At 38.5% G+C, this 25029-nt stretch overlaps 2 protein-coding genes across 2 annotated transcripts in view; both read left to right on the top strand.

The window, feature by feature from the left end:
• LOC117482034 (complement C3-like) overlaps positions 1-8516 on the top strand; it is a 44955-nt gene extending 36439 nt beyond the window's left edge. The window contains exons 30-41 of the mRNA XM_034129995.1: positions 226-381; positions 641-700; positions 1026-1116; positions 1270-1321; positions 1417-1504; positions 1874-1963; positions 2269-2374; positions 2546-2635; positions 3104-3187; positions 4748-4828; positions 5014-5161; positions 7755-8516. Of these exons, the coding sequence (XP_033985886.1) occupies positions 226-381; positions 641-700; positions 1026-1116; positions 1270-1321; positions 1417-1504; positions 1874-1963; positions 2269-2374; positions 2546-2635; positions 3104-3187; positions 4748-4828; positions 5014-5161; positions 7755-7899 (1191 nt within the window). The 3' untranslated portion in view covers positions 7900-8516. The remainder of the gene's footprint in view (positions 1-225; positions 382-640; positions 701-1025; positions 1117-1269; positions 1322-1416; positions 1505-1873; positions 1964-2268; positions 2375-2545; positions 2636-3103; positions 3188-4747; positions 4829-5013; positions 5162-7754) is intronic.
• Positions 8517-9255: 739 nt separating this feature from the next.
• On the top strand, positions 9256-23067 carry LOC117482063 (B-cell receptor CD22-like). Its single transcript, XM_034130051.1, has 9 exons — positions 9256-9317; positions 9395-9474; positions 19465-19812; positions 19907-20116; positions 20817-21068; positions 21160-21420; positions 21718-21978; positions 22133-22217; positions 22325-23067. Exons 1-9 carry the CDS (start codon positions 9301-9303, stop codon positions 22383-22385), a joined length of 1575 nt encoding a protein of 524 aa, XP_033985942.1. The 5' UTR covers positions 9256-9300; the 3' UTR covers positions 22386-23067.
• The last annotated feature ends 1962 nt before the right edge of the window (positions 23068-25029 follow it).

The raw sequence follows: 25029 nt of genomic DNA on the forward strand, positions 1-25029 counted from the left end.
CAGGACATCTCTAAGCGGTTGACCAATCACAACAGAGCTGGCCTGCTAACCAATCAGAGCAGACTGGGCTCAGACATGGAATGAAAATAAGTTTTGCTCTTCTTAATTCCTGAAATCCACACAAATGATTACTAAATAATGTTAACATTAAAAAGATCTCATCGTCAAGATCAGAAGACGTCGTTACTGGAAAATTAAATTCCTCTCTTCTCTATGCTCTCCCAGTCCACCATGGTGGTGCTTCAGGCTCTGTCAGAGTACCTGATCCACAAACCTCCTCCTGCTGACCTCAGTCTGGACGTGGACGTCAGGTTAAGAGGACGCAAGGAAATCCGTTACCATTTCAACCCCGAGAATTCCTACGCTGCTCGCTCCTCCAGGGTGAGAGACATGAAACTACATGTTAAACCAGGATAGTTCATGAGTAGAAGAAACTGAGTGTATCAGGGTGTTTCTCTATTGATGTTCAGAAACTCAGCCCAGCTCACAGTTGAGTATAATCACATCAAACTGTCATCTTGAAGGACTTTTTCTTTTTTTAAATATAATGGCACCACTGGTTGCAATGACAACATCAGGAAGTGTATTTTCCATTTGTTTTACTTATAATCTCTTCTTCTCTGGTGCTTTTGTTCCGTAGCTGCCTGCTGGTATGGATTTGGAAGTGCAGGCTCAAGGGAATGGACAAGGAATACTGGAGGTATGATCACATTTATTATGATAGTTTACCATAAATATATATATACATAGCAAGGGCTAAGAGAGGAGCTACTGTAAAGAAGATGTGAGTACTTTGATCAACTTAAAGAGACTCCATGGTCTCCATGATTTATAATAAAAGGGTCAGTGAAGATTGGGTCTGTATAACTCACTAAGTTTAAAATGATGGTAAACCCATACATAACATAACACAGAAATCTGTCAGGAAGTGTTTTTTTTGTGTTTGTGTTTTTTTTTAACTACAAAGCTTTTATTAATAGGTTTCTCTTGTGTCCGTCCATTAAACTTGATTTGTTTTATTCCAGGTTGTGACTTATTACAACCAGCTGCATGAGGTGGATGAAAAAATGCCCTGCAAGGACTTTGAGCTCAAAGTCAACATCGAAGAATCCAGTGGTAAAACATTATAATTTTCTAACTTACATTGTATTAATGTATACATAATTTTTAACACAATACAATTAAATAACAAACTATATCCTACCCAAATGCAATATATAAATATGTAAACGAAAGTCCACTAATAACCAACCCAACCTTCCGTAACAGAAACACCTCCAGTAGATGTACAAAAGTCCTACCAGATCACCATCAAAGTGCGGTGAGTTTGTGTTAATGTCTTAACCTTTTTCTTACTTACTACTTACTAAAAGTGAAGAAGATAAATACTCAAATAATCCAGATTTTTCCCCACAGGGCTTTAGGACCTACAGATGTCCGGATGGTGGTTCTGGATATCAGTCTGCCCACCGGCTTTACTCCAGAAAACTCCGACCTGGAGAGGGTAATCTGCCTTCAGATCATCCAGTTTAAAGTGTTGAGTGTATTTCCAAATATGTAACATTCATAGATAATTTTTATAATAAACTTTGATTAATTATATATAGTTATTTTTAATCCTTGCAAAGAAAGACACAATTCAAGCAGACTCGTGAGCAAGTGGCTGAAATGCTTTGTGATGCTGTCAGTCACTGTTAGGGTTATTTATTTGTCTTGAGAACAGAATACCAATAAAACATCCCAACAAATCCCTTTAAGAAGATAAAACCAAGTTTCTGCATTATGATAAATGAGAGCTCAGATGAAACGGTTCACATGTTTAGTTCCAGGTTTCTCACTCTAACTCTGTGTATATGTGTGTGTTTTTGTCCAGTTGTCAAACTCTGTGGACCATTACATCAATGACTTCAAGATCGTTGATAACCTGAGTGAAAGAGGCTCTCTGATCATCCACCTGTTCAAGGTTTGTTTGCAAAGAGAGGGAGTTTGTGCACAATTAAAGGTGTCCTTCCATAATAAAATGATTAATGTCAATTTGTATGTGTCATTTCTTATAAGCAGGTTTAATGAGTTATCTGGATAACTTTGCTTAGGAAAATCCAAAGAAAGTTACTTTTAGAACTGTAGACAGCACTGTTATACCGAAAAGTCAGTAAATCAGCTCTTTGGGGGTCCATACGATGGAACTCAAGCTTGCTAAACTGTCTGTAATGTTTGTTTATCTTCTCTGTTGCACTAAATGATCTTTCTCCTCTCTCCTCGTGTCAGGTGTCTCACAAAGAGCCAGAGATCCTGATCTTCAGGCTGCAGCAGAGGTTCAAAGTGGGCCTCCTGCAACCGTCCTCAGTCACCGTCTACGAGTATTACAACCCAGGTAACATCCTGACCAGCACAGATTACATCTAACTACTGCAGAACTCAGAATACATCCTCTGTTCTTTAAATATTGTTTTGTTTATAATATCTCTGCAATGGAGTAAAAAAATATAATATGACCCTTTTCAAGTTTAGAAAATATGTTTAAAATGTCTCTGCTCTCTGTCAGATCACCGCTGCACTCACACCTACACTCCCAGGGAGGACAGAGAGGAGCTCGCTCAGATCTGCAGAGACAACGTCTGCCGCTGCACGCAGGGTGAAGTGTGAACGAGTCTGCTCTATCTCTAGACAAAATGCTATTTTTTCATATGTAGTCCCCCTGACAGATGTAAGTCACCCTAAAAAACTAAAAATAAATTAAGATAACAATCAAGTGAATACAATCAGTGAAAACATGCAACAATACTGGAAATGCTAATACAAAAACAATAAAACAAAACATACAACAACTGTTGTTGTTTTTTTAATTGCGTTATGTCTTGTAATTGCGTTGTTGAGGAATCTGTGACCCAAGCTTGTCATTCATTACATACTGCACCGTAGTTGTGTATATGATATGACAATAAACCTTTGAATCTTGACATAGCAAGAAGATAGCAACAGGTTACGGCACAGGCAGTGCAAGAGATTGCTTCCGTGTTGACAGAGCTGATTCCTCACTAACCATGTTTTTTGTGTGTTAATGGTGTCCATAGACATGTTTTAAAATGATCCTAATCTCCAGGTGACTGCTGCACTCCAAAAAGCGACAGTGAAAACTTCCTGAACAAAGAAAGAGAGACGTTTGCCTGCACGACTCTCCACCACGGTGAGATGGTGTCTCTCTCACACACACACACACACACACACACACACACACACACACACACACACACACACACACACACACACACACACACACACACACACATACACATACACAACACATACACACACACACACACACACATACTGCTGATGCTAACTTTGGTCAGAACAAGTCTCAAGTCTTCATTGTGTTATAACCAGTCAAAAGCTTTTACAATATTGCAATTAAGGGTCTAAAACCAACCCAATTTATATTTTTCAATTGAAAAACTGGAGCATTAAACCTACTTATGACACTATTATTGATTCGCCCTAAATGTGTTGTCTTGATCAATTACAGTATTTTAAATTAGAGGATAATAGAGTGGTGCAGTGACGCGTCCTAAAACCCCGAAGTACTTTTATAATTTTCTAATCATAAAAATATCGATCATAAATCTATCGATTATATTTATGGTTCGAAAATTATAAAAGTAGGGTAGACATGTGGATATTATCCGGCTGAACAAAACGTGCATTTATCTAACAGGTTCGTTTTCCACAGACCTTATTTCGAGCTATTTTCCAAAACCCTATGGAGAAATCCCATTGCTTTTTTGTCGAGGGAACCCATGCGCGGCTTACTTCCGGGTTTTGGGACGCGTCACTGCACCACTCTATATGAGATTGATGAAATACAGAAAAAAGTATCAATAATATTCTTCAATACAAATGTAAAAAAGATTAATAGCTCTTGATTAAACAATGGCTGTATCTAGCATGTATACAAGTTTAACAATTTAAATTTGAAGGTGTTACACTCTCAAGCTACTAATGTGTGTTCAATTAGTTTTTGGCTAGTATAATGGTGTGTTCACTCCCGCTGCTAAGCGAAACCCTTACCTCTTGTCACTTAAACAGACGCATTGGCAAGGAGGCGGGGCTTATCTCCATGTAGCTAAAACAATGTTTAAAAGCCATGGCCAAATCTCCACGTTTCCTGCCTTGTACATAGTGTTGAAGTCACAGATACTTCAGGAAGCCATGCTGCCTGAGTTCATTAGTCATGTGCTCAATGAGAGGTATGATCCCTTTCTAAAGTGAGTCACAAGTAACCTGAATCAATCTTGTTTTCTACAGCTGTATGAACACTAAATTAAGTCATTTAGCATTGATTTGATTGCAATACACGTATTAAAACGATGCTGAAATAACTACATGAATGAATTTTGCATCACTCGTGTAATTTGCCCCATCCAGGGAGATTTTGGCGACTTTCCATTGGCTTGTAATCTCGCAGCGCTGAACGTTCACTTATTTTCCCTCTGTGAACGCACAACTAGTACAATTATTTGTTGCAGCATTTATAATTAGGCTGTGGAAAGTAGAAATGTATGATGTGCTTTTTGGGATGCATTATTTCCTGTATACATTTGACAACTTCTACCCTACTGTCAGGAGAAGATATATTAGGGAAAAACATAAGGAACGGTCCACAAATGGGACAAACAGATGTATTGGCATCGCTGTGAAAGGCGTAATTATAAATAGGGAAACATTAACACCTTATTATTGTGTACAGTTTTCCAGATGAAGGTGCTGAATGTCACCCAGAGTTACTACGACAAATACGAGATGGAGATCACAAAAGTTATCAAGCTGGGTGAGTATGCGTCTTTCAACAGCTCTGTTTGTTAATTTAGGGATTCTGAGCAAAACATAACAGAAGGACACAACTAATTAAAATACTTAAAGGGGAATATGTCACACAAAATAAGACGATTTCTATATAGTTTTATGTAACAATGCCGCTTCATTTTATCTAAACCTCTTCCCCCTTCCCTCCAGGTGTGGAGTCTGGAGTTGAGGTGGGTCAGAAGAGGGTCTTCATGTCTCACGGAGGCTGCAGAGATGACCTGAACCTGCAGCAGGGCTCCCAGTACCTCGTCATGGGGCCCAAAGAGGACCAGTGGAACATCGACTCTGACACCAACAGGTGAGAAACACATTAAATACACCTGTTGCATAAAATATGTGTAGCTACTCAACTTCTAATAAAGGAAGTTACTAAGAGTGTAAGTTTGTCTCATCACTTTGACACGTTAAGTCCGTCCAGAAGTTGAGGTTCTGTGATGTTTTATTATGAAAAAAGTAATATACTATAAAAGTGATGTAAACCTAAATACCAAATGTGATGCAAATAAATAACAATAAGATGTTTTTTACTAAGTGTATTATGTAAGACAACAGAACTTAGAAAAGAAGAAACCAAGATATTTAGGATCAGTATAATTGTATTGATAGGAAAACCTGCCTTTCATTCAGCATATTCAGGCAGCAGCTTATACACCAGCACTGAAACACATGAGCACGTACTAGTGTATTAAGCTCACACAGACTATCCTATGAACATATAGGTTCACCTGCTGAATTAGAAACAGAACAAATGAACCAAAGAAAGTGAAAACCATAAAGCAGATTCAGGCAGTAGAAGTATAGATTCACACTTAAAGTATGAGCCTACAGAACAGTACAGCTAACAGAAGACATAACATCTGATCCACTTAGAATTTTTCCAAAAAAAAGTAAGAATTATATAAAAAGTCAGGAATTAAAAAAAAAGTGAAATTTTGAGTAAAAATCTGAATCAGAATTCTAGAAAAATAAGTCAGAATTTGTATAAATCAGAAAAAGTTAGAATTATAAAAAAATTCAGGAAGTCAGAATCTTAAGAATTTCTGGATTCTGAGAATATTTAACAGTACAAAAAACAGTACAAAAAACAGTACAGCTTTCAGAGAAGAGATAACATCTGATCCTTTTACAACAAACACTATATGATCTTTTTTATCCTGCTAGTTTTAGAAATGTAACAGTAATCTGATTACATCTCTTTTTATGTTATTGTAAGGGAATACAGTTCCTTTATTTTGTATCCTGATTATTCCGTTAAAATCAATCCCCAAGCCTGCTCAGACATTACAAAACATTACATTGATTTTTCCTGTTAGAGTATTATAGCCAGGGGTGCACATAACTGGTACGCAGGTACGCATGCGCGGCAACAATCTGAAATGAGTAACGTCACTTGTGTCACAACGCGCCTTTGCGTACCTGATAGGTCATCAAAACAAAACACATATTTCGCCTACACATGTTTCTTGTCAACACTCAGTGGAGTAAATTATTAGACATGTCCAAAAAAAACAAAGACATTAAGCAGCCACTTTGCCGTTTCGCTCCCTGCTAAAATCTTCAGACTTTCTATGACTGATTGAACTGGGTGCTGGCCGTGCCGCGCAGGACATAACCGACGGACCTGTGAAGCTTCACAGGAGGCAGAGGCTAAGATCACTGGACGACAGAGTTGGTCGCCGTGTGCACAGACGGGGCTGCTGTTAACGTCGGTGTGTACAACAGAATTGTACCAAAACTACGTCAACTGGCGAGGGAGACTCCCCTGTGCACATTCTGTGCCCCGCGCACACACTGGAGAACTGCGCAAAATCAGCTGATCACAACCTTCACGCTCTGTGGTCAAGCTGCTGCAGTTTTATTTACAACAAAGTGGAGTAAAACACACAGCTGCAAACTTACTCAGGCTGTTAATGGAAGAGTTTGAAATCAGACAGAGGTGGATGAAGTGTTACTCAAGTAAAATTAGAAAAGTATTATCATCAAAATCTAGTTAAAGTAGCGACAGTAAAAGTAGTCATTGTGCAGATTGGTCCATTTCATAATAATGTATGTGATATGTTTTATAATTATTGATCATTAAAGTGTTTAAAAATTAGTTTGAATGACTTTGTATACTGCAGGGTAGCTTGTGAATTTACTCCAGGTGGAACTAAAGTCTGATTTAACACTTGATTATATTTTCACATCATTCATCCACATCTGTAAAGTAACTAAAGGTATTAAATAAATGTAGTGGAAGAAAAGTACATGATTTACCTCTGAACTGTAGTGGAGTAGAAGTACAAAGTAGCATAAAATAGAAATACTCAAGTAAACTACAAGTATCTTAAATTGTACCTAAGTACAGTACTTGAATAAGTGTACTTTGTTACTTCCCACCTCTGAAATCAGATATGACTTCAAGTCATGTGATAATTTCTTAGTATTTGATCCTTCAACTTGGCCTCAGGAAATGCAAGGACTTCACAGTTTTGGCAACAAGTTTTGGAGAAAGCAAATTGGATGCTTACAAAGAGACAGGGAGGTGCATCTTCATCATCTTCATCATCTAGCATGCAAGAAGTGTAAATAGAGGACAGTGAAGGAGACACTGAGGAGGACAGTGAGGAAGACTGCACTTATTAACACCACGCTTCATGTGGGGTGAGTACCAAACGCTGTCTCCTGGTACTCATCTGAGTAACTCACTCAAAAAGTTATGTGCACACCTGATTATAGCCATGCTTTCTAAATATCTGATCAACATTTCTCAATGAAACAATGGTTATACGTCCTACTTGAGCTATTTGTAGCAGATAATTTCCCAATTTCTTGCACATCTTCTAACTTCAAGCTCAAGGAGTAAAACAACTAAACTGTGTGAACTTGTCTCCTTCCTCCCTGTCCGTCAGGTTCATCTACATGTTGGGGAAGGACACCTGGGTGGAGCGCTGGCCGACGCCTGCAGAGTGCTCCAGCAGTCCTGAACTGCAAGCTAAATGCAAGAGCCTCCATGATACTGCAGAGGAACTCTCTGTCAACTCCTGCAGGCTGTAGAGCTGTGTGAGAGGCAGCTGCACACCTTCACCTGTGCCACTGTGAAGACAACTGTACACATGAAGATGCAAAGATCATTTTAGGGCTAAAGCCTGTAGAAAAGGGATTGAATAACATGTTGTTTGTGTTTCAAAATGTAAAGAATTAACTGTAGGTGCAGTTTTGTTTGTCAACCCACACCCATAACGTTTTTTCTTTACTGTAATGATATCATGAATGTCAGGGAATAATTGTCCATACATGTTTACCTTTTGCCCTCTGACGCAGATGACCAACCTTGGCAACTGTTATATCCCTTAAGGAGGGGCTGCCTTAGCCATTTGTTGTTGTTACCAGTTTATGACTGGGCAACTCTCGGTCAGAGATAGTTTATTGTTATGGGGACATATGGAACACTTCCTTCTCGGGGTTTGATGAACCCAAGGTGTGAAATCTTCGAGGCTCTGCAAGTAATTCAGTGTCCCCAGCTGTTTAGTCTATCTAGTGAATAATGTTGATTACCCTGAGCAAACTAGTTTAAAACATCTACCAGAGGAAGTTTTCTTCAGAATTGATTGTGGCATCTCAACCGTGTGGTCAGACCGTGACCCTTTGACATGTCTTGTGAATTCTCCGGCCGAAGCTCCAAATAAACCGTCAGTGTTTGCCATCAAAGCTCCAGCTCTCCTCGTGTCTCTCTGAGTCCTGTCTCCAAATGCTTCAGAAGTTTCCCCCACAATGAAAGGAAAGACTAAATACGACTAGCTGCCACAAATTAATAAAACATCACCAAGACAGGCAGTTGCAAACCATTTCCGGCAAACAACTGCCCACACAGATAGATGCATGGATTATTTTAAAGCTAAAGCATGTGCAATAAAGGACAACACAGTTTTGTTTCTTAGTCTATTGATATCAAAGAATGAGGAAGAATGAAGTCAGACAGCAGCAAAGTAATAGCATGACACTAAACAGCCTCTTTAAGGGTATTATAGCTTTCTTCAAATGGATAACAAATAGTGAAACTGTCATATTGATATCTGTGACATGAGCTAAAGTGAAACGTGTTGTTGATAAAGTCCTACCAGTCCTTTTTATTATGAGTGTGATGTGTGTGTTCATGTTGGGTTGCCACTAACAGGCATGTCAGTTTCTCACATCTCAGTGTTTAGCATCTCTCTGCAAACAGAAGCAACCTGACGGCAGAGAGAACAGAGAAGAAACAAACCAAGAGAAATGAAATCAAAATAGGTTTCAAACCAAAAGTTTATATTTAAAAAAAGAAAACACGTTATTGTGCAGTGGGTGTTACTGGCATTTGGCCCATCATGCATATTAATCGTCTAAAGAGGAAGTAAATCTCTTAACAGCCTGATATCCGTCTTCTGCTCATTGCTACAGAGGAAAGGCATCTCTCAACACATGGTTCCTCCTTCACTGTGAGTAGAAACAGTTTATTGATGTAATGATTCTGTATACCTCCTGTGAACATTATTTAATCTGACATGTTTTATAGTCTCACAGAGATGAGAGGAGCAGCTATGAGTCTAACTGCAGCAGCGAGTGGATTAGTTGTCTTCCTGCTCTCTGTGTCAGGTACTGTACATCTACACTTACATTCATCACGTAAAGGGAAAGGGACATCTAGGAAAGTGTGCGACTTGTAAAAGCAGATAATGTGTGGAAATAAGTAGTTCTGAGTTTTGTGGAATCCAAACTTCCCAGAAACAATGCTATCAAATTGTGTATAGAAATGTTCAGTTTTTTTGTTGTGACACTTGACGATCTTTCCTAGTGTTGGTCAATATCCTTTATTTTGGTATTTTGCATAAAGTTACTGTGTACAAATTACTTAAGACATGACGTTTTGTGTCTCAACCTCTCTTATGTCACCATACGTCTGCACCAAACGCTTTTATAGTTCCTTCTCTGCTCGCTGACCTCAGTGTTGTATTTCCACTCTGAGTTACAGCAAACTTCTTCTTTTTGTATCTGTATATCAGACGGAAGCTGCTCAGACCTCAGTGTTCTGCATTTATTTATTTTAATTCAGGAATAGCTTTAAAAAATCTTCAAAGTATAATTTGCAGCGGTTATACGTGGATAAGAAGGAATTACATGTTCAGTTTCTGCTATATCTGAGAAAAGTGTGCTTAATGTATCTTTCTGAAATGTATTAGGAACTAGTCAATTTCTGAAACAAAATGTTGATTAAAAGGAGCAAATTCCTAACATGAAGCAATTATTCCTACGTCTCAAAATTGATAAAAATATGATTAACTTTGATAGATATCTATTGTAGTTCAGTTCTACAGCAGCTATATACTTTAGATGCATGATGAAAACATTTTTATGGCGAATAATGCTGATTATCGAGGACCTTGAAACCGTCTAAGTTACTTTTCCCTCAAATTATATCAGTATTACGATCCACTATGTCTCATTAACTCATAGTTAACTTAAGTTTTTAATTTTCATTGTGGTGTCGGATGTGCTCTGTGTTACAGTTGTTCAGGGTCAGCGTGGCTGGGGAGTGACTTACACTTCTACTGAGATCTGTGCAATGAAAGGATCAACAGTGGAGATAAGATGCACCTACAGATACCCATCCAAATGGAAACGCAGACATAACAAAGTAGAGAAAACATTCTGGTTTACTAAATGGATTAGGCCTGAATCTGTAGAGTATTCAGGTCGTGTAGAGAATCGCTGTGAAAACAACATCTGCACTCTGAGAATCAGAAACCTGAGAGAGAGCGACTCAGCTGTGTACAGGTTCAGGTTCAAAACAAATCAAGCTGCATACTGGGGTAATCCTGGAACCACTCTGTCTGTTACAGGTAACATTTACACTGGGTTTATAACAATAACTGAGTTATAACAATTCATTTCTTAATTTCCACTTCTTGCAAATAGCGTGAATGTTTTTATTTATATTTATGTATGAACATAATGACAGTTTTGTTAATTATAGCTTTATTCAGATCTCCAGGTGCAGGTGAACAGATCACAATCGTCTACTCGCCTTCAGTGTCTCAGCAGTTGTCCACCTGGTCATACTTCTTACATCTGGTTTAAGAATGGACAGGAAGTCAAGGAAGAGACATCTTCTTATGCAAACTTCAGTTATGATTCTGCAGACAGTTATTCCTGTGCTTTGAAGGGATATGAGGACTTCCCCTCTCCTTCAGTGTGTGAGTTTACTCAAAGTCTTCCACTAACATAACATGATTGCACTCATTGTCTTGTTTACCCACCAGAGGGCATCAGCAGACTTGTCAGTGTCCCAAAAAAACTGAACCAAGCTCATTTCCTGTTTTCTATCTTCAACACTGAGATACTTACTCCTCGTGAATCTGAATTTTACATACTTTATGTCTTATGTATAATGGGAAGAATATACTCTTACTAGAAGAGCTGCTGTCAAGAATATAAAGTATAAATGAGAATGATGAAGGAAACTTCTTCCATAACATAGAAGATGTCAACGTGTTTTAATTTCTGATAAAGGATGAAATCAAGGTAACCAGCCACTTTGTATTTTATTAAAAATATTGTCCACTTAAAATATCTTCCACTGTGGAATTAAATGGAAAATTAGTTTATATTTTCTCCTCCAGATGCTCCAAAGCCTCCCTCTGTGTCAGTGAGTCCCTCTGCTGAGATAGAGGAGGGCAGTTCAGTGACTCTGACCTGTAGCAGTGATGCTAACCCAGCAGCTAACTACACCTGGTGGAAAGATCCAAATGCACACCTTTCTTTTGTCAATGAAGGACCACGTCTTGTCTTCAGCTCCATCCTGTCCTCTGACTCTGGACAGTATTACTGTAGAGCTTTGAATAAGCTGGGGAGTAGAAGATCTGAATCCTTCTCTATTGATGTGCAATGTGAGTAAAACCAAGCTAACTTGAAAAGCATCATGCAATAATTATAACTTTGTTCACAGTCTGCTGTTGTAGGTCAATGAGATGGAGAGCAGCTACAGTAGAGGATGAACATGCAGGTTTATTTACAATTGGCTCCCAAATCTGCACGTTTGCTGTGTATTCAAACCAGAAGGAATACAGAAAAAAGACATTTGTATACAACATAATTGTTGTCTTTAGCTCTATACCTGTCAAAAAACATTTCGAAATTCAGATGCTCACACAGATAACTATTTTTCATTTCAATTCAACATGATGTATTTTTACACATTTTTGTTGATTTATTGTATTTCCTCCAGATCCTCCAAAGCTCCCCTCTGTGTCAGTGAGTCCCTCTGCTGAGATAGAGGAGGGCAGTTCAGTGACTCTGACCTGTAGCAGTGATGCTAACCCAGCAGCTAACTACACCTGGTACAAGGAGGATGAAGACTCTCCAAAAGCTTCAGGACAGATCTTCACCATCACTGACTTCAGAGCTGAACACAGCGGGAATTATTCCTGTGGAGCCCAGAACAAAATGGGACGTAGTAACTCCACCTTTCATCTGATGGTTGTGACAGGTACATTTTATGCATTCATCCACTACTACACACGTATCAGCTTGTTTGTTTTCAGTCACACGTGACTTGAGGCATAAAACAATGTGGGTTACACATTTAATTCTTGGTTGGGGATAGGGGTCAGGATGTTTTCTCTCTGTAACATAACTAAGGGCTCATCGTAATTTATTGCAGTTTGGGGCTCAGTCTTTCCATCTATACTCACGGTGAGAGTTGTGTTTGTTTTGTGAAGTTAAGTCAAGCACACCCAATGTTGATGGAAGGTTTGTCTTGCCTACATGAGAACAGAATAGTACGGTAAAGCCAAAGTCTGTCCAGTGCCCATTTATTGGGACATTACAGTAGACGGCAATTTCACTGTTTGCAGATGGTATTGTCCTGTTCAAAATATTTTGACAACCATTGTTTTTAAATGTGATGAGACCTTAGCAATGCAGGTCTTTGTATTCAACATTAAGTTGAGATTTGTCAGGTCATATTCAAGATTTTTTTTCTGAGCAGGGGATGGTGTCTGGAGATAATTCTCATTAGTGAGATAATGTTTTCTTACTATCTATTTAAAAAGGGTTGTTTATTTACCTTATTTTTTTGTACTTAATATAGTATCATTATTTTAGGAATAAGATGGTTGAACAAAAAGTCTCACACACCCCCTGCAGTACTCCAAAGTAACCCTAGGGGTCCGTGTATCCATATTAAGAAGAAGAAGAAGAAGTTGAACCTTTATTAATCACTCTGGCTTGTATTTTGTTTTTTTAATACACACACACACACACACACACGGTATACAAGTAGATAGACACACCGTTATACACACACAATACAGAATACACATGCACATGCATCTGGAGAGGGCCAGAGAGGGAGGCTGCCAGTTTAGCCGACGCCAGGGAGCAGTTGGGGGCAGGGCCCAGGAGGTGAACTGGCACCTCCCTAATGAACTGTCTGTTCTCTGTAGATCTCTGTTTCTCAGGATCATGGAAGCTACTACCTTTTGTATCAATCCCTGTTGTTCTCCTGGCTGTCATTTCTCTCTCTGTCTTCCTGTGGATCAGGTGAGCAGATCTGTTCCTCTTAATCGTTGATTGTTAAATAACTGAAAGTGAGTTTATCAGAACTCAAATATTTCATCATTTATTTTTAAACTCTCCTAACCAGAAAAAAGAGGGCTTGCAGGGACACTGCTGAACCTGAAGAGCGACCGGACAACAGGGAAGAGGTGAGAATAGATATGTGATACATTTAGTACAAAAGAAAACACATTACATTAAATGTATACATGGAGTATTTCATGGTCTTTAAATGCTTCTAGAAAATTGATCTGACAGAGAAGGACCTCTTACTGCTCTTCTTACATCCTTCTATAAAAAGTACATTTCTATAACAATCTCTTTGATTCCCTTCTGATCTTTGATTTTAATAAAATCCTTGTAAATCTATAAGTTTTCCTATCTTTTATCTTTTCTGTCATACAGCATCAAGTTGATGAAGCAGAGATATTTTTCCATCATTACCACAGCTGCTGTTGCTTTGGCCTTTTCTGTCCTGGCTGCATTCCTCCGTAAATTCAACACTAAATGTGAAAATGTGTAGCTGAAAGTGTTTTCCTCCCTGCAGTGTGTACCTGATCAGCCGGAGCAGCAGGAGGACCTTCAGTATGCCACCGTTCACTTCAACAACCGGGCAGACCCTCTTTACTCCAACATGAGAGCAGCTCGGCCCCTCAGACACACGGAGCAACAGGAAGTCCCGGAGTACGCTGCCGTCAAGTTCAGCAGTGCTGCCCCGAGGTGAGCAGATCCTCACACAGGAACATTGCCCTCATTACAAGATTAAAATTACATAACCTTTAAATCAATTCATTACTTTTGCATGAGTATTATTATTAAGAGGTATATTATGTATTTCTCAGGACCAGAGGGCAGGACCCTGAAGAGGATCCAGCTGCATTGTACAGCACGGTCAATGAATCCAGATAAACACAGCAGGCATGGCTTTTTTTGTATTTCTAGGATTTTCTTGATAGTATGTATGATCTTAAATAACAAGGTTAATTTGGATATTTTAAAAATACATATAGGATGTGCTTCACCAAGTATGTCCCATAGAGAAAATAATATATTAGAACAACTTATATTTATTTATAATTTCAACAGTTTTCAGCTTTGTTTTACTCTGATTGGGTCAGCTGTATTTAACATTGAATGGCAAGCTTTATGCATTAGTAAAGAGTTATATTGTATTCATAATAAACTATTTACATTGTTCTTTAAGTACATTTCTGTCCTTTCTATCTACAATAGTTCTTCACCATGTTCTTCTTCTTGTCCTGACTGAAATATCTCAACAAGTACTCGATAGATTGCCATAAAATGTTGTTCACATACATTACTTGTATATAGACTCTGATTGCACTATTTCTATTATATTTTATTCGTTTTTATTTGTATTTACTTGCACTATGTTATCTGTTTTATTGTGTTGCAATGTTGGAGGAGCCTGTGAACTAAGATTTTCCTCGACATAACTGCACTGTAGCGATGTACGAATGACAATAAAAGCCTTGAATTCTTGATTCATACTTTTAAAGAGTTTTCTTTTTATGACTTCACATCTTTTGGATGGACTGTCTTTACATTTGTCTCAAATATTGGTTCCTCAAATATAACTCTAAATGATTTGAAGGATGACCTTTCATGAGAAATGTCTCAGCTACTATTGGATTGAGTGCCATACGTCTCCCACAGGATAAAATAACATGCTTTAACCTGAAGATTAATAAGTATATTATGTTTTAAGATATCTTTTAAATATTTGTATTAATATTTCTACCAATATATGAACATTTTGCTATTGAAAAGCACATTGGGGTAATGGTAGTGAACATGCATTAGCTTTTCTAAGAGCAATTTCATACTGCTGCCACTAGGCTTCAATAAAGAGCTGTATTTTACTTGTACTTTCCAAGAGTCAGGTACATTTATATTTTATGTTCATTTCACCCACATTCTTTGTTTGCCGTATTTATTTTTCTTATGCTTGTGTTATTGTTATCTATCTAGGCCCTTTTTGTTTTGTTTTATGTATACATGTCACACTGTGGGACTGCGGGAAACGATATTTCGATATTTCTGGATGTATAACACATGTAGAACTTTTGACAATAAAGCTGACTTTGACTTTGACTTTTTGACTTTGTTAATTATATAACCTCCAGAGCTGGTTACAATTGTCTATCTTGCTTCATGTCTTGAATGTTGTTGTATTATTGTTGTATTGTTTTAAGTGTCGGACCCCAGGAAGAGTAGCCTTTGTCAAGAGCAAAAGCTAATGGGGATCCTTAATAAACATAAACATGTGTTTACACCTGTTGCAATTCATCTTTTCTTTGTTCTGTATTTAATCTGTTTACCTTTTTCTTGTTCTGTTCTGTATTGATTTTAGTTAATAAAAGAGACTCACCACAACCCTTGTCCATACTAATGCCATAGCATGTGATAAAATAGTTGGAATTGGATGCGTCCACTTGGTAAGAACACTGCAAACAGATGAAAAAATTATGAAAGTCCATTATTTGCCAATAAGGTGAAAACAGGCAGACTTAAATATTGAAGTGCCCCATCACTGAGTGAGTAAAGTGTGTGACCACAGCGCAGCCACAGTCTGTCACGATCCTAATGTTTTGTCACGTTTTTAGTTTTGTATGTCTTGTTATGGGTGTTGTTTTGCTGTTCTGTTCTCCCTTTTTCATGTTTTCCTCTTTGTTTCTTGTCTGGTCCTTCTCCCTGTGTTTTCCTTCCTGTCGTTAGTTTCCCTGGTGTGTCTGATTGTCTGATTGTGTTCACCTGTTGCCCTTGTGTTTCTGCCTCCCCTGCCCGGCTGTTTCTCGTCTCGTGATTACCCCTCCCTGTATTTAGTCTTGTCTCTTCCTGTGTTCCCCGTTGGTTAATTGTTTGTTTCTCCTGTCTCCCTCCATTGTTGGTCACGGTCAGTTTTGTGTGTTTTACCTTGCACTATCTATGTTTTTCGATTCATGCCATGTTTTTGTTTTTTCAGCTTTTAAATAAAGCTCGCTTTTGTTTATAGACCTTTATCTTTTTTGTAGTCTGCTTTTGGGTCCTACCTTTTCCGCAATCCGTAACAGTGATCTTAACACAGTCCTGCTCTTCAGTGATGGAAATAGTTTTGGTTAAGCTACAATCTATGCTGCAGTCTTGATGGATATCAAATGTGTTTCAGGGTCCTGATTCAGTATCTGATGTTTCACTGTCCTCTAGTGGGAAATCTTAAGTGTGGCACATTCAGGCTTCATCACTCCGTATCACTCCACCGTCTGTTTTAAAAGATCAGTCAACCCATATTACAAAAATACTTATGTCCTCTCTTACCTCCATTGGTATCTAAACATGCAGATAATTGATAATGAAGTTTGCTGCATGGTGTCGGGTCGTTTTATTTCAATTTAAAATATAGGACATATCTGCTTGCATTTTATTTAACTTATCAACCCAAACAAGCCGAAGTAATTTAAAATTGTCTTTCTAATTAACATCAACATATCCCCATAATGTGTCTTCTTAACCATACCAGTTCACTTGATTATGTGGTGACATGTTCATGTTGGTTTGCCACTAAGTTTGTCTCAGTGTTCTGCATTTCTTAGAAGCAACCTGACCACAGAGATAAGAGTCAAACCAAGAAAAAAATACATGTAATTTTCCATTCTCTCTTATAATCAATACTGTGCTCTTCATCCTCTTTAGTAAAACTGCCAGAAACATTTTAAATGTAATTGTGTAGATATTCTTATTCTAAGTCATAACATATTGACTCAACTCTTATCGATCATACCTCTGCACCAAACCCTTCTAGTTCCTTCTCTCCTCTCTGACCTCAGTGTTATATTCACACTCTGAGTTTAAAGCAGTCTTATTCTTTTTCTTATCTGTATATCAGACAGAAGCTGCTCACACCTCAGTGCTCTGCATTTATTGTTATTTTTCACACTTAGCTCAGCAGCAACCTGACCACAGAGCGAACAGAGAGGGAACTGTTCAGAGAATCACACAATGCAACCAGACCACAGAGATAAGACATACCAAGAACAAAGATATGTAATTTTCCATTCTCTCTTATAATTAATACAGTTCTCTTCATCCTGTTCAGTTACACTGCCTCATGGTTTACAGTACAGGTTAATGCATTCCTGTTCCTTCACTACACCTGCAGACTGTGTGACTTCCTCAGTGCTCATAGAGATCAACTCTTTTACCCTTATCATTTAAAATGCTCTTTTCAGGTGTCAGTGGTATATTGGCAGAAAGTGTTTTTTCTTGTGACTTTAGTCTGTTTCGTTATGTTTTGAGCGTGCAAGATAAACCCACCTTTCCTATGTGATGGGTGTTACTGGCATATGGCTCATCATGCATATTAATTATCTAAAAAGGAAGTAATTGTGTATGTTAACCAGCCTGATATCCGTCTTCTGCTCATTGCTACAGAGGAAAGGCATCTTTGAACATATCGTTCCTCCTTCACTGTGAGTAGAAACAGTTTATTGATGTAATGATTCTGTATACCTCCTGTGAACATTATTTAATCTGACATGTTTTATAGTCTCACAGAGATGAGAGGAGCAGCTATGAGTTTAACTGCAGCAGCCAGTGGATTAGTTATCTTCCTGCTCTCTGTGTCAGGTACTGTACATCTACACTTACATTCAAAGCAAATCATGTGTGTAAATGAGTAGATCTGAGTTTTGTGAAATTCAAACTTCCCAAAAGCAATGCATTTAAATTGTGTATAGAATTTGGAAACAACTAGAAATGTTCAGTTTTTTTGTGACACTTGTAATGGATATTGGGAATATCTTTCCCTGTGTTGGTCAATGTACTTTAATTACATTACATGTTACTTGTTAGACGCTTTTATCCAAAGCGACTTACATACTCAATACAGTGGGCAATCCCCACAGGAGCAATTTGGGGTGAAGTGTCTTGCCCAGGGACACAACGACATGCTGACTGCAGTGGGGTTTGAACCTGTGACCATCTGATCCCCATACCAAGGCTCTATCCATTGCGCCACACGCCTCCTTTAATGTTGTATTTTGCATAAAGTAACTATGTACAAATTCCTCAAGACATTACGTACTGCCTCTCAACCTCCCTTATGTCGCCATACCTCTTCACCAAATGCTGTTCGTTCATTCTCTAATCTCTGACATCAGTGTTTTATTTCCTCACTCTGAGTTGATAGCAGTCCTCAGCTTTTGTCTTATCTGTATATCAGAGAGAAGCAGCTCACTCAGTGTTCTGCATTTATATTTACTTTGAACACTTAAGTCCTCAGCACCCTGAACACAGAGTGAACAAGGAGGAAACTGAACAAGAAAAGCACAGACTTGTATAATTAATGTGATCCCTGAACATTAATTGATGTAAATTCAAAATGGTTTCAGACAGAGGGTGAAAAGAGGTGCTGCAGCACAGGCAGTATGAGAACAATAAAGAACTTTTTGAACATTAAAGCATGGAGACATTTCACAGTAGAGACACTACATACTGACATGAAAATGAGCATTATATATCCTCTTTAAGGCATCGTCAGACTATCTTTTACCAAAGAAAAGCTCTGTGTTTGGACTTCAAATCTACTGGTTTTGGTTCAGGAATAACAAAGTTTTCATTGCAGCAGTTGTAAACTGCTGTAAAAGGAATTAACTGTTGGCCAACATGTACCTCCTCTATCCTATCCTTAGGTGTGTGACATGTTTTATATTTTTAAAACATTTTATCTGACACATAAACAACCCTTTTAAGGTCCAATTCTTAAATAAATGTTGATACAAAATTAGGAAATATTCCTGCGTCCAAACAATGATCACTGTGATAAATACAATTTTCAATTCAGCTCTAGTTAATAGATGAAGATAAAGACAATGTTATAGCAATGACTGCTGATAGTTGGAGATCTAAAAGCTTGTCCTGGTTACATATACCTCAAAATCATAATTCATTTGATCCACTTTTTCTCACCAATTGATTGTTAACTTAAGTCATTAACTTTGATTCTACTTTCTGATGTGCTCTGTGTTTCAGTGGTTCCGGGTCAGAATGACTGGGGAGTGGCTTGCACTTCTACTGAGATCTGTGCAGTGAAAGGATCAACAGTGGAGATAAACTGCACCTACACATACCCATCTACATGGGATGATGGTGAAAACACAGTTGAGAAAACATTCTGGTTTACTAAACAGAAAGGTGGTGAACGTATAGATCTGACCACAGTCTCAGAATATGCAGGTCGTGTAGAGGATCTCTGTGAAAACAACATCTGCACTCTGAGAATCAGAAACCTGACAGAGAGCGACTCAGCTGAGTACTGGTTCAGGATCATAACAACCCGAGATACATACTGGGGTCCTCCAGTCACTTTGTCCGTCACAGGTATCTGAAAATGTCCTCAAACATTTAACATTTTATTTTCATTTCTATACATAAACATGATTGATCTTTTTTTTATATTTCTACCTGCATTCAGATCTCCAGGTGGAGATGAGCAGATCAGGATCTTCTGCTCTCCTTCAGTGTCTCAGCAGTTGTCCACCTGGTCATACTTCCTACATCTGGTTTAAGAACAGACAGGAAGTGAAGGAAGACACATCTTCTTATGCAGACTTCAGTTATGATTCAGCAGACAATTATTCCTGTGCTTTGAAGGGATATGAGGACTTCCCCTCTCCTTCAGTGTGTGAGTTGACTTACAGTCTTTCACTGACATTACATGATTGCACTGGTTTTTTATTATTTACCCACCAGAGGTCGCCAGCAGACCTGTCAGTCTCCAAAGATCCTGGTTCAGTGTCTTCATTTCCTGTGTCTTCTGAATTATATTTACATGATGTTTATGGGCTGTAGATTTTGTTCAGTTTGATTTCAAATATAGATAATAAGATATATTTCAACAATAACAGCTCCAGTCTATAAAATAAAAAAGGAAAAATGTGTTCAATGACATGAAGATTATCGCTCTCCTTCTAAATATGTGTAGTGACCAATGTGTGCACTCATTATCTTTTGATAGTAATATTTTTTTGACAGAATCGCATGTATGCGTACCAAAGTATTATGAACACAATGCCAGTTGTCTTTCAGCAAAACGTCAAGCAGTCAAAAAACGGTTTGCTCTCCACACACACACGATTATTATTACCTGAAGCTTACCTTTATGCAAATCCTACATAAAGGCTCCAACCTCTGGTCAAAGTCAAAGCTGCATGTGTTTACATTCACCATGAGTTTTAGTTGATATATATATTTACTCTTCTTCGTCAGTTTTTAATACAAAAGTAAATCATGTTCCACCTGAAATGAACTATTATTCATTAAAAAATATCTTCCACTGTGAAAACTCATTTTGAAATTAAATCTGTGTATGTTTTCTCCCACAGACCGTCCAAAGCCTCCCTCTGCTGAGATAGAGGAGGGCAGTTCAGTGACTCTGACCTGTAGCAATGATGAAAACCCAACAGCTAACTACACCTGGTACAAGGAGGATGGATCTTCTTACCTTCCTCCTCTCAATGAGAAACCACGTCTTATCTTCAGCTCCATCCAGTCCTCTGACTCTGGACAGTATTACTGTACAGCTGAGAATCTGCTTGGGAGTACAAGATCTGAATCCATCTTTATTGATGTTAAATGTGAGTAAACGCAGATTATTTGAAAAGCATCATGCTACCAGTGACAACTTTGTTCACAGTCTGTATTTGTACTAATTTTTCTTTCCTCCAGATGGTCCAAAGCTCCCCTCTGTGTCAGTGAGTCCCTCTGCTGAGATAAAGGAGGGCAGTTCAGTGACTCTGACCTGTAGCAGTGATGCTAACCCAGCAGCTAACTATATCTGGTACAAGGAGAACCAAACAGTGTTTCAGGGAGCAGAAGGAAGTTATCATTTCACCTCCATCAGCTCTGAGGACAGAGGGATCTACTACTGCAAGTCTGAGAATCAATATGGAGGGATCAAGTCTTCTTCTCTCTCTGTAGATGTCCAGTGTGAGTATAAAACATCATCAGTTCTGATGAGACGGCGACCCAGCAGTAAAGGATGCATGCCATGTAGCTGGAGAGTTCTTGGGTCACTTGTTACTCTTTATTTGTTAACAACAATGAAATAAATAGTTTAATATTCATGTGGCGTTGTATATTTAACAAAAATCATAGTATTGAAAGGTATTGCTCCACAAAGTGCAGGCCATAACTCTGAAATGCAACATGTGACAAAGCCATTTTAACATTTGAAACATTCATCACATCCTGATGTGATTGATATGGGTCTCTCTGAATCTCTAGATGCTCCAAAGCTTCCCTCTGTGTCAGTGAGACCCTCTGCTGAGATAGAGGAGGGCAGTTCAGTGACTCTGACCTGTAGCAGTGATGCTAACCCAGCAGCTAACTACACCTGGTACAAGGAGGATGAAGACTCTCCAAAAGCTTCAGGACAGATCTTCAACATCACTGACTTCAGAGCTGAACACAGTGGGAGTTATTCCTGTGGAGCCCTGAACAAGTTAGGACATAGTAACTCCACCTTTCATCTGAGTGTTGGAACAGGTAAGTTCTCTACATTCACCAGAATTGATTCAAACAACTGAAAACTGTTGTTGTTCAGGGAGGAACCTCCATGGTGTTAGAAGTGGATGACACTGACTGAAGGGATATATTAATCTACTACTGAGGTGTATCACATATGTAATCACGTTTCTAGGGAGTTCAACAATGATAGTGATTATCATGACGACTCTGGGGGTCTTGATGCTGATTCCTGTGTGTCTCCTGAGTCTGTGGATCAGGTACAAGACTAGAAATACATCAGTTCATCAACCATTTATTTATTCTCTTATAACATCCACAAGTTTCAATGTCATGAATTCTGCACTTGTTGTTGTTTTCAATCCAGGAAGAAGAAAGCTCTGAGCTCCACCACTGAAGCACGTGAACCTGAAGAGATAGAGGTGTGAGGGAGAGGTTATAATTTGTCCCATAAATGCTCGGAAAAAGAGGAGTTAAATGCACCTGTGTTTTGTTGACAACTTGCTGAGTGGAAACCAGTAATGCATTTGGTCATAAAACAATGACTTCAAATGTATTACATTTTTGATAGTTTATGATAATATATACAGTTCATGATAAAGAGCCTGATGTCTTGCTCTATCCCCGAGTATGAGAACGACTCAGACACTGCAGCACAGACAAAAGACACAGAGGAGCAGGAAGACATGGTGTGAAGTCCAGTCAGGTTAGAGCCTCCTGCATCAGATCAAACAGGCCCACTCCACATTTAGAGTCACAGTTCCAGCTGTAACTTTACACACAGTTTCTGTGATTTTCTTATATTTACATTTATATATTTACTCCCAAAGTTTTTATTGTCAGTTTTCAGTAGCAGCAGCAGGTTGGAGTTTATTAGCATGTAGGTTTATAAGAATGAGCTGCTGGCAGCTTGAAGTGAATCATGTCGAGGTGTCAAACATGATGTGTTTTAAGGTCAGCTACTGGTCAGGTGCTTTAACATACTGCTTTAAATATGCATGCTGATTTTTTATCTGTGGAATTTGTGAATATACAGAAGTATAGGATAAGAGTTCTTGTGGACATTTTGTATTTTGAATTTCATAATAAATAACATTTGAAAAATCCTGATCAGCGTCTTGTTTTGCCTGAAAGCATCTATTTTATTTCATGTACATTGCAGTTTTTTACAAATTGAAATCAATATTGTTGCAATGTGAGGTGCTACAATATATCTGAATGTTCAATATAGAAAACAATAATATAAATGTGTATCAATGCATGTTGACAGTTTTGTCTGAAAAAAAACAATTACGTTCCATCTTCTCAAATCCAGAGGCCTGTACTACGAAGCTGGTTCAACCTAACCTGGATATGTTGGAGTTAGCCGGTTGGCCTAAGCCAAAACATACGCGCTGGCGCTAAGCTGTACTACGACGCCGGTTATCAAGTGGATCGCTCAAGCCAGCCGTGTCCTATCTAGTTAGGTGCGCGTTCACATGAAAGGGGTGGTATTTGGAGCATTCGACCAATCTCAAACACGGACAAGCGTACTGACAGCGCAGCGTCATACTTCCTGAATGAAAAGTGAACTTTAATATTAGTCGAATATGAAGAAGTTAAACTTTAAACATCCATGTCTTAAACACTTTATCCAGGATAAAAGCTACATAGCTGCACCTGCAAGGTGAATACAGCTGGTAAAAGAAAAAGCGTTTGAATGCGTTCATTAACAGGTTTATGATATCACTGCCCCGTCCAAGACACGAGTGGAACTGACTTTAATTAGGAGAATTTGACTCGAGTGGTTCGTCAACTTAATGTGTTGCTTAAAATAATACTTCTGCATACAGTATGTGACACTGTGAGTGTTGCACGGCCAGATACGGCTCAGCTGACTCATAAGGAAATATATGATACATTATGATGTGATATGATATGAATGATAATGGCACACATCGACGTCTGCACTCACAGTGCCGCGGACTGTACTTAATGTTACTCTGATCCGGTTACTTATGTCGTGGCAGATATTTAAGTAAGCTTTCTTAACGCTAATATTATAATAGTCAGATTGCTCTGAAGATGGGAGGGGATATTCTATTAATTTTCACGTTCACACAGTCAGTTGATTTTGGCCGGCCGTCTTTCCTGCAACGGCAGTTTTTCTGTATTTCCTCTATCCTGTAATATGACTTGATCGCACACGGAGCTCTGATTGGTCAGCAGGCAGTGCTTTCACTGAGTTTATCTCTTAGCCTGCCACCTAACCTGCTCCGGAGCAGGTTTGCCGCTCAGCATAAGTTACCATGGAAATCTAGCCTGCTAAAAAGAGAACCAGCGTCGTAGGACCGGAAAGCCCGAGATTTCCCTGAATTTAGCCGGCTAAGCGAAAATCCAGCTTCGTAGTACAGGCCTCAGATCTCATGGTGCAGGTTGAACCCAAATATACTAACCGGGCAGAGCTGAAATGTCAGAGCAGTTGTCGAGTACCCTCTGATCATTACATCTGGTACGAGAACGGAGAGAAAACTCGGACAGGAACATCTTCTACTCGTTTAGTCACCTTTGGTTCTGCAAACAGATATTCCTGTGCTTCTGAAAGGACATGAGAAGTTCCCCTCTCCTGCAGTGTGTGAGTTAACTCGTATATACACACACACACACACACACACACTGGCATTACAATACAATTACTTTATCAGATTTAACCTTAACTCTCCTGAATGTTAATATGGAGGCAGGTGTATTATTTATAGAAACTTGATTTTGCAACCTCGGTTAAAACAGCCATTAATTAACATTATTTATTAATAAATAAATTAAAGGACAACAAGGAAGCAGTCAAAGTGGGTAAACAAATATTATTAATACTAAATAAAACTCAGTGTCAATCATGCCTTACACAAAGATATGTTATACAGCTCACTATGATAGGTATTATGATTATTTACAATTGTAGTTTGTGCAGTCAAAGTCAACTTTAATGTCAATCTTTCAGTTGGTGTTTACAGACAGAGAGATCGAAATGACATTTCCAACAATCCCGAACACAAAAATACAATTATACAATATACAGATATGTATACAAAT

The sequence above is a fragment of the Trematomus bernacchii genome, unplaced genomic scaffold (genome assembly GCF_902827165.1).
Source record: "Trematomus bernacchii unplaced genomic scaffold, fTreBer1.1, whole genome shotgun sequence".
Taxonomy (NCBI): Eukaryota; Metazoa; Chordata; class Actinopteri; order Perciformes; family Nototheniidae; genus Trematomus; species Trematomus bernacchii.

Coding starts and splice junctions, on each gene's coding strand:
- LOC117482063 (XM_034130051.1), top strand. Junction 9,475..19,464: donor CTTCCTGCTCTCTGTGTCAG/GTACTGTACATC, acceptor TCTGTGTTTCAG/TGGTTCCGGGTCAGAATGAC. Junction 20,117..20,816: donor CTTCCCCTCTCCTTCAGTGT/GTGAGTTGACTT, acceptor TTTCTCCCACAG/ACCGTCCAAAGCCTCCCTCT.